The sequence below is a fragment of the Galeopterus variegatus genome, unplaced genomic scaffold, assembly GCF_000696425.1.
Source record: "Galeopterus variegatus unplaced genomic scaffold, G_variegatus-3.0.2 Scaffold3890, whole genome shotgun sequence".
Classification (NCBI taxonomy): Eukaryota; Metazoa; Chordata; class Mammalia; order Dermoptera; family Cynocephalidae; genus Galeopterus; species Galeopterus variegatus.
The window spans coordinates 390435-401161 of NW_007730001.1; the positions used below are offsets into that span (position 1 = coordinate 390435).

The 10727-nt window shown below is 37.8% G+C and overlaps 1 protein-coding gene across 1 annotated transcript in view; it reads left to right on the top strand.

Moving 5' to 3' along the window:
- LOC103601808 (zinc finger protein 420-like) overlaps positions 1-4038 on the top strand; it is a 28531-nt gene extending 24493 nt beyond the window's left edge. The window contains 1 exon segment of the mRNA XM_008586225.1: positions 279-4038. Coding sequence (XP_008584447.1) covers positions 279-2256 — 1978 coding nt within the window. The 3' untranslated portion in view covers positions 2257-4038.
- Positions 4039-10727: the final 6689 nt, after the last annotated feature.

A 10727-nucleotide genomic window follows, 5' to 3' on the forward strand; every position in this document is an offset into this window, starting at 1 on the left:
AATTCACTTCTCAACTGTCCTCAGGCAATTCCCAAAAGTGAAAAATCATGTATATGTAATGGGTGCATAAAATCTTTCTACCATAATTCTGACCTTGCCCTATATCAGAGAATTCAAATGAGTGAGAATCCTTATGAATATGAAGAAAATCAAATTTTCTACAGTAAGCCAAAACTCAATGAACATGAGAGACTTCACATTGGTAAGAAAGCCTTTGACTGTAATGCATGTGTGAAAACTTTTAAGCCAAATTCAAACCTCAGCAATCATAAGGAAACTTATAACGAGTTTGGAAAAGGTTTTAACCAAAAGTCAAACCTGAGGAGACATCAGAGAATTCACACAGTTGAGTACCCATATGAATGTACAGAATGTGGGAAAGCTTTTAACCAAAAGTCAGCCCTCAACAAGCATCAGACAATTCACACTGGTGAGAAACCATATGAGTGTAAAGAATGTGGAAAAGCTTTTATCCGAAAGTCATACCTCAGCAGTCATCTGAGAATTCACACAGGTGAGAAACCATATGAATGTAAAGAATGTGGAAAAGCTTTTAACCGAAAGCCAGCCCTGAACAGACATCAGAGAATTCACACAGGTGAGAAACCATATGAATGTAAAGAATGTGGAAAAGCTTTTAACCGAAAGCCAGCCCTGAACAGACATCAGAGAATTCACACAGGTGAGAAACCATATGAATGTAAAGAATGTGGAAAAGCTTATAAACGAAAGTCACACCTCAGCATGCATCAGAGAATTCACACAGGGGAGAAGCCATATGAATGTAAAGAATGTGGAAAGGCTTTTAATGAAAAATCAGCCCTCAACAAGCATCAGAGAATTCACACAGGTGAGAAACCATATAAATGTAAAGAATGTGGAAAAGCTTTTAACCAAAAGTCACACCTCAGAAAGCATCAGAGAATTCATACAGGTGACAAACCATATAGATGTAAAGAATGTGGAAAAGCTTTTAATCAAAAGTCACACCTCAGCAATCATCAGACAATTCACACAGGTGAGAAAACATGTAAATTTAAAGAATGTAGGAAACCTTTTAACAAGTCACACTTCAGAAAGCATCAGATAATTCACACAGGTGAGAAACGATTTGAATGTAAAGAACGTGGAAAAGCTTTTATCCCAAAGTCACACCTCAGCATGTATCAGAGAATTCAGACAGGTGAGAAGCTATGTAAATGTAAAGACTGTGGGAAAGATTTTAGCCGAAAGTCAGCCCTCAACAAGCATCAGAGAATTCACACAGGTGAGAAACCATATGAATGTAAAGACTGTGGGAAAGCTTTTAGCCGAAAGTCAACCCTCAGTGAGCATCACAGAATTCACACAGGTGAGAAACCATATGAATGTAAAGAATGTGGAAAAGCTTTTAACCAAAAGTCATACCTCAGGAGTCATCAGACAATTCACACAGGTGAGAAACCATATGAATGTAAAGAATGTGGAAAAGCTTTTAACCAAAAGTCATACCTCAGGAGTCATCAGACAATTCACACAGGTGAGAAACCATATGAATGTAAAGAATGTGGAAAAGCTTTTAACCGAAAGTCAGACCTCAGCAGTCATCAGATAATTCACACAGGTGAGAAACCATATAGATGTAAAGAATGTGAAAAAGCTTTTAACCAAAAGTCAGCCCTCAAGAAGCATCATAGAATTCACACAGGTGAGAAACCATATGAATGTAAAGAATGCGGAAAAGCTTTTCAGCAAAAGGCACACCTGAGCATGCATCAGAGAATTCACACAGGTGAGAAACCATATGAATGTATAGAGTGTGGGAAAGCTTTTAACCGAAAGCCAGCCCTCAACAGGCATCAGAGAATTCACAAAAGTGAGGAACCATATGAATGTAAGGATTCTTCAAAAGCTTTTAACCAAATGCCAGCCTTCAGCGTGCATCAGAGAACTCACCCAGGGGATAACCCCTGCTAATGTAATGGATGTTGAAAAACCTTTAACCAGAAGTCATACTTCAGGATGCATCATAGTACTCACACAGGAAAAAAACGTTATGAATATAAAGAATGTGGAAAATGTCTTAACTGAAAGTCAGACCACAGCATTTATCAGAGAATTCTCACAGATGGGAAACTATATGAGTGTAAGGAACGTGGAAACACTTTTAACCAAAAGTCCACCCTCAGCATGGATCAGAGAACTCACACAGGTGAGAAACCATATGAATGTAAAGAATGTGGAAAAAGCTTTTTTTGTTGTTTTTTACAAGGTTAGAATTTAGAAGATGTCAGGATACTCACTCATGAAAAAACATGAATGTAATATAAGTCTTTTACTGGAACTCCTCCTAAAAGATGAAAGAATTCATGCAAAGGAAAACCTCATTGAATGTAATTTCTATGGGAAAAGATTTTGGCAGACGTCATATCTCAAGATATCAGAGAATTTACATGAAGAAGAATACCTTTGTATATGTAATTGTCCTCAGGTATTGGAGATTGTCTTGAGGATCCCCTATTGACATAAAAATTTGGTGATGCTCAAGTCCCTTCTATAAATGGTGCAGTGGTTCTGTATTACCAATTCACTTCCTGCTGTGTACTTTACCTCTTGTGTAGATTACTTATAATACTGGAAAAAATGTGAATACTATGTAAATAGTTATACTGTGTTGTTTTTCAGTTGTAGAATTATTTCATTTAATGTTTTTATTTACTTTTGAGTATTTTTGATAAGTAGTTGGTTGAATCACTAGATGAATAACCCTCAGATATGGAAGGATGAGTGTGAAAACATCTTTTTTTGAAAGTCTAAAGGTTGGCTGGTTAGAGCATTGTTGCTTATAACATTGTGCTTATAACACAAAGGACCCCTATACCAGCCTCTCACCAAAAATAAATAAATAAAAATTGAAAAGGAATTACATCATAGCAGACATTAGAGAATTTACATAGGGGAGAAATTCTGTATGGATTAGACTGTTTTTATATCACTTTTTTCTTGTACGCATAGCCTGCTATCAGAGCATTCCATGATTGGGTGGATAACCATAAAATCTGACTGTTCAGGGGAACATAGATATGTGATGAACATTACTTCCACTTCAGGCATCAAAATTAAAAATTTTTCCTTGCAGTTTCTGATTTCTCATGTTCTCTGGGATTGAATGGAGATGACTGTTGGGTGGAGTTGGGGGCCACAGGTGGGAGAAATACACCCTAATTTAAATTAGAAGGAATTAAAGAAACGAGAGATATTCTCACCACTATACCCAAACCTCCACTAACACATTATATAAGAAATTATTTCCTTGTTGAGCCATTGTTTGTGTGCTCTATTTGCAATACAACACAACCAGCCCACTCCAGCTAAATGATTTTATAAACTTTCTAAGAGAAGTTACCAGTACTTGTATATGGGAAGAGAATTTTATATTGTCACCATTTATACCCCAATCAGTTTATGGGGAAATCAAATTATGGGAGAAACAATGCAATAAATGTGAGATATCTCATCAGGACTTCTCATTGAACAGTGAAAGTAAAGTTAAATGTCTTTGTAAATCTCTTTAATGTGTCAAATCTTTCAAGAAGACTTTCAACACTTTTTATGTCACGATTTGAAATGCGGAGAAAACTGTAATAAATGTAAATTTTCAAATAGAAATGATAAATGGAGTACTTAAAATATTTTTAACATTTTGAGTGTTACCAATATTTAAATATGACTGGTGACACTGCCTGCCAGGGGACATTTGGCTTTGTCTCAAGGCATTTTTGGTTGTCATAACTGAAGGGGTGTTATTCCATTAAGTTGGAAGAAGACATGTTTCTCAACAGCCTACAGTGTGCAAAAAAGCCTCCTCACATGCAACGTTTATGCATAAAACTGTTCTTTGTTTAAAATTTATCTTAATGAAACCCAGCATAACTGTGGGTAGGTAATATGTACACTTAGTATAATAAATAGTTTGGTGTGACTTCAGGATTTTTGACATTAACTGCCATTAACTTCTGTATATTTTGTTAAATATATTGTCTGAATTACTGCACTGCATGGAGTTTTTCCTACTCTCCTATTTTAGATAAATTTGTATGAGCAGTATTACAAAACTAAGTAAAGGTAATTTTTTCCTAATGTTTGAAGCTAACACAGAGCCAATCAATGGGTTGAATAGAAACATTTGGATGGGAGTGCACAAAATTGTAAACAACTTGTCTGAACTCATTTAAACAGCTGTAAACAGCGGGGTTTAAAAAAAAAATTCTCAGTGAAGAGCAGTGTCTGAAAGGAATATTTATCCTTTGTTGCTATTCCTCATATTTTTAAATGGGGCCAAATCACAGGTATGAGTGTGTACTACATGCCCTGTAGCTGAGAAATCTCTTGTGGTTCGATTTGCAGTCATGGAGTGCTATTGTATATCTTGCCACTAACAGGTAAATCCTGGCTCCACTTGTGTATTATCTTGTGCATGGCTCTGCTTGTGTATAGGCCTCCAGAACTAGAGATGGCCCCAGAGCCTTTCACCTAAGGAGTCTTCTAGATTCTGTGGTGACTGCCTGTCTGCCCTCAGAGCCCTTGGTGTGGGGAGACTCAGGCCCAAAAGATGGATATGAGCAAGTTAGACAAAAAGGTGTCTATCATAGAACCTGAGAGGTGTGGTTGGAGGCAGGGATTATGGGGTCCTATTGAGCAGGGAGGTCGTTTCCATCTGCCACCAAATCTCTGGTAACAGTGGGTAGAGAGTATAGCACCATCATTTATTTCCCATATTTCACTCTAATCTTTATTATTTTCTATCCGTTTTGAGGACTTTAATTTTTCAGCTTTATCTAGGTTTTTAGTTTGAAGGTTACATTTTTGATCTTTTCTAAAATGTAGACATTTACACTATAAGTTCTACTCAAAGCCCTTTTTTACTTTTGGTACATTGTGTTGCTGTTTTCAGTCTCAAAATGTTTTGAATTTTAGTGTCATTTTTATGGCTCCCTTTCAATTTGGGAGTTCATTGTTTCATTTCCATGTAATTGTGACCTACTGAAATATTCAGTTAATAATCTGTTTAAATTTATTGTGGTCAGAGAACATACATCATATGATATCAATCCTCAAGTTTATTGAAGATATTTTATGGCCTTGCAAGTGTTCTTTTCTGGAGTATGGTACATGGGCTTGAATTTATTGGATATTCTGTTGTTGGGTTTGTGTCTATATATGCACATATGTAAATTCAAGTTGTTTTATAATGTTGTCCAAGACTTCTATACCCTTGTCATTGTTTTGCCTAGTTCTATCGATTATTGAAAGTTGCACCTGACATCTCTGAATATTTACATAGAATAGTCTATTTGACCCTTAATTTCTTCTCTAGTTATTTTTGTTTGATGTTGAACTTATTTGTTTGGTGCATCTATACCTATAATTTTATGGTTTCCTTCTGGCTGACACTTTTGTCATAAATCACCCTCTTTATTTCTAGTAACTTTTTTGTTTTAATTTGGCTTGTTTGTTATTAGTGTAGCCAGCTGGTGTATCTGTGTTATGGTTCTCTTTACATTGTATATCTTTTCCTACCCATTAACTTTCAACCTGTTGGTATATTTGAATTTAATGTGTTTTTCTTGTGCCCAGTATATAGGTTTTTTTGTTGCTGTTGTTGTTGTTTTTGGTCTTTTGTTGTTGTTGGTTTTAATGTTATAGGACATGTCTTTTAAAAATTTTAAATTTTGTTTTATTTGACAGATTATAATGGTATATGCTTATGAGGTACAATTTGATATTTCTACACATCTATACATTGTGAAATAATTAAGTCAGGCTAATTCACATATTCATTACCTGACACACATTTCTTTGTGGTGAGAACATTTAAAATCCACTCTGTTAGCAACTTTGAAATATTCATTACTATTAACTCTACTCACCATGCTGTGCGTTAGATCACAAGAACTTATTCCTCCTGGAATTAAAACTTTGTTCTCTTGGACCAACACATCCCCATTGATCTTTTACACCATCTGACCCTTAATTTTGATAAACTTCATTCTTTCTATTTTGATTACTTTGACTTCTTAATAGTCAACACATAAGTACCTGGCTTATTTTACTTAACACAGAGTACTCTAGATCCATCTATGTTGCCACAATTGACAGTTTGTTTCCTTTTTTAAGTATGAGTAGAATTTTATTTTATATGTAAACATTTATTTTATCCACTTATTCATTGATGAGTGCTTCTGTAGTTTCAATATTTTCACTGTTGTAAATAATGGTGCAATAAACATGGGAGGGCTGACATATCCTTCTCGTACTGATGTCAGTTCCTTTAGACATATACCCAGAAGTGAGATTGCTGGATCATTTGGTAGTTTTATTTTTAGCTCTTTGTGACAACTTTATGCTACTTTCAAAATTGGTGTTCTAATTTACATTCCCACCTAGTGTATTCACACCCTCATGAACATGTTACCTTACCTTTTATCTTTTTGATAATACCTGTTTTAACAGATCTGATGTGATCTCATTGTAGTTTTCAGTTGCATTTCCCTGTGGATGAGTGATGTTGACAGTGTTTTCTTAAATCTGTTGGCCATTTCAAGTCATCTTTTGAGAAATGTTTGTTCAGGTTTTCACTTTTTTAGTAGGGTTTTTTCTTTGTTCTTATCGAGTATTTTGAGTTCTGTATATGCTTTAGGTTTAGCCTATGTGAGATGTATGGCTTGCAAGGATTTTCTCTGAATCTGTGGGTTTGTATCCTCACTTTGATATTTGTTTTATTTTCTGTGCAGAAGCTTTGCAGTTTGATGGTGTAAATTCTAACTATGAGATTAGCTAAACTGAAGTTTTTACATGTGATGTCTGTACTTTATTCAGTGTCTTCCCTAATTTCCACTGGATGTAAAATTATTTTGTTTGTGTGTGAACATTTCATCTATGCCCCAGGTGTAGTTAACCCCGTATCATAGTTAGAAAAGTGAGAGGTTGAGATTTAGGTTTGTTGCTTGAGGTCTCAGACTGGCTGTAAAACTTTTCCACCATGCCACATTATTCCATTCTGTGGAAAGCATGCTCACCAGCCTGGAAGCCTAGATGGGCCTCTTACTTCAGCCCCACCATGTTGCTGGCTTACCTGGTGTGGGAGCTTGTCAAGAGAAGAGATCTCTTTGTGCTTACATCAATGTGTTTGGACCCAGGAGATGCACACCTTGACTTCGGTCATTGGCCTTAATTGGGTTAATGAATATGAGTGTATTTGAAACCAGCATGAAGGTATACACAATTTAAGACCATGTTGATTGACTCTCTGCACACTGAATATATTAGATATATTCCTGTCAAAAAGCCAGTTATATATCTTATGTCTGTAAGAGAACAAATTACACACAGTCTCAAATTACATCACTTTTTCTTCAGTAAATCAGTGGGAACTATAGCATGGAATTGACTGTCTTTGGATCCCAGTGCATTGATGTTTTTAAAAATTTGAGAGTCTGTTGGGTCCCAGATCCACTAGGCCTAGGTGAAGAGGGTCAGAGTCCTATTCCCTTTACCTTGGGAGCCCCAAACACCTATCAAGTCTAATGTATCATCATTCCAGGAACCCAGAGTTTGGGGACATTCTGGCCCAGGCTGAAGGCAGAGTGAGGCAAAGGCTTTACAAAGAATCTGGGATTTGAGTGTGCTGGGCCAACCTCCATCAATCCCTCAGCACAGACTCTGCTGAAGTGGGTTGCACCAGAATAGTGTCTTCATTTCCCACAGTCTACTCAGAGAAGGTCATGGTGGGGTTTGTCCTCCTGGCCTGGAAGGGTATCGGGCAGATATCAGTGGGCAGATGTGGGTCATTTTCCTCAAGGACTTCTAGGAACTTGGGATCTGTCTTAGGGAGGTCACGTCTGGGCTAGGGTGTCTCCATGATATCCTTCCTCATAACAAACTCCACCTTACCAACAGTGTGCCTTTGTACCTTTGCCTTTCCTGTGTCCTCATTGAGTGCCCTTTCTTGCAGACACATCAGGGGACTCCCAGGGCCCTCCTTGCCCTCAGCCCCCTAGCCACATTTAGGTGCTCTCTTTGCTCCCTTCCACCGAATTTGAGGACTTTCCACCTTCGTTGAATTAACCTCTTCATGAATGTTCAGGCTTGAGCAGGATCCTGCACACCACACTTGTTAGCTCCTCCTTCAACTGGATGAAAGAGGTGGGGTAAAAAGGTGCAATGGAGGGAGAAATGGGTTGAGTGGAGAGAAAAGAGGTAAAGAACAGAGAGAAGGTGAAGAGGAGAGGAGAGAACCCCTCCACTACCTGTGTTGGGTGTGACAGCTGCTCTATGCCCACCTCTGCTGCTAGTGCTGCAGGTGCTGGTGGTGCTGGATGGTAGCCTCCAGAAGCTCCTTGGCCTTCTTCTCTTGCAATAGCTGCCTGTGGGCTGGTGGTAAGGGGTAAGCAGCTCTTTCTCATCCTGCCCTCTCCATCTCCAACTATGCATCTTATCATGTGGTTACTGCCTCCTGGTGTGAAGTAAGAACCCCTCAGTGATAGTGGATGGTCCCCTGTCCCACACAGGGAGCACAGCTTCATCTTCAGAGCCTTCAGTTTTGTCTCCACCAGCTTCAATGTAGAGAAAGGGCCAGATGAGCAGGTGAGGTCCGATAAGATCCACCCTCCTGCCCTGGCCTCACCTCCACTGAACAGCTGCTATTTGCAAATCAACTACACCTCCCAGTTTCCCCCATGCCTCAGAGAAGACCACCTCGATGTGCTCATTTATACACTAATTCCTTGTTCCACCACCTGTACCGATTAGTGGACCTCCAATAGGGTTAAATTTTGTCTTGACCTTCAACTCCCGTCCCCTGTCTTACCTACTCAAAACAGTTTTTGCTGAATTGGACCCTAGATATGTGCAATGGCTCATTCTCTTAAAACATATATATATATATGTTTATATATATAATGTTACTGAAACCAGTCCCTAAAGGAGGATTCATTAGGAATATAGAGTAATATAACTTAAGCCTGGTTTAATTCCTTATGTACAATAATTCACAGATGAAAGAATCATCTGTGCTTGTACCAAATACAATCATTTCTATAGATGCAATGCTTCAATTTGGGCTTCCAGATGTTTAGACAGCTGGACAATTGGAGGCCAATGTGGACTGGGATATTTGACTTCTCTGTTATCAAAACATAATAGATCTGAAACATCATTAGAATAATTATTGCACTAGTCCCCTCCCACTACATCAAAGGGTCAAGCGTGATTTGCCTGGTTAATTATGGAATTCTGTATTTGCTTCCTCTGGCAGATCTCTTGAACAAAGTATGTTGTAGCCAGTAATGAAGAAATGATAGGAAAGTTTTTCTGCTATGCTAGGAATGTTTTTAGTCTCCACTTCAAAGACTGTTGCTGCACAACAGCATATTAACATTTCTAGCCAGAGTAGTCTCAGATGATAGAACTGTTCTTGATTATCTATTAACTAAGGAAGGTGATGTCTTTATTATTGCTAATGCTGCATGATGTACCTGAATAAACTTCTCTGATGAAATTGAAACTCAGTTGCATGAAATAAGAGAGCAAGCCGCATGGCTACCATAAGCCTCACGTAATTCTATTGTCATTTGATATATGCAATTGAATGTCTTACCGTAGGTTCTTGGCTTAAAACCATCACAAAACCTAGAATGTTCACAAAGTTGTCTTCTTTCATTTATTCCTTCCTTTTGAAACTACGTACTTTTTATCTATTAAAGGTCTGCAGAAATGCAACTACTGACAAAATAATTTTTGCCCAGTGCTCTGAGATAACAACCAATACCTGCAAAACAGATGAATGTAAAGATAACACCTAGGTAACCCAGGCACAAAAGCTCCGTTTTCTGGCCTCCTTGTTGCTAAAATTTTATTAAAACATCTTGACACTGACCAGCAGTTGTTCTTTTCCTTACCTGATATTAGATCAGATCCAGTGACTAGAATATGTTCATCTCAGCATCAAGGGACACATAAAATCTGACACTGGACTTATTTATCAGTGATGTTTTCAAAGAAAGATCTTGATCAAACGGGGAAATATAAAAGTTCATGAAATCAATTTCTGTAAGATCAAGACAAAATAGAGCCAGGAAAGGCACAAGGGAGGGAGGCTCATGCTTGCCTGAGGTAAGAATGTTTTCCAGGGACCTTCTAAAAACCCATCAAAAATCTCTTCAATTTTTTATGCATTTCCTGGTTTATATGAAACGTATTTCTGTAACAAAGTTTATCATTAGACATTGTTTGCCAGTGCAGTAATTCAGTTAAAATCCTCTGAAAAGAACCTGTCAGGTAATGGCATCTCAAGCAATGAACTGATGACACGTCTGACTCTGAGCCTCCATAACCAATGAACCCTGTTTCTGATCAGCTTATGTGAACTTCTCCCTTTATGCCAATAAAAGCATTCTCTTAGACTTCTTTCACTGAATGGATTTGTGGCTTGCCATGGTATGCATTCCAGATTTTAATCCAATTTTGTATTCTCAAAGAAACTCAGCATATTTGAAGATATTTTTCTGAATATATATTCTGGACCTTTAAAAGTTTCAATACATTATTACAAATATTCATGACATACAAAGCTGATTGTCTGCCATCCTGGCCATGATGTGGGGAACAGATTCATACTGGGGATATACCCACTACCAGAAATTACTTTTGTCCCTTTGCCCCTCCAATTAGCCCCCAACCCCCCTCCC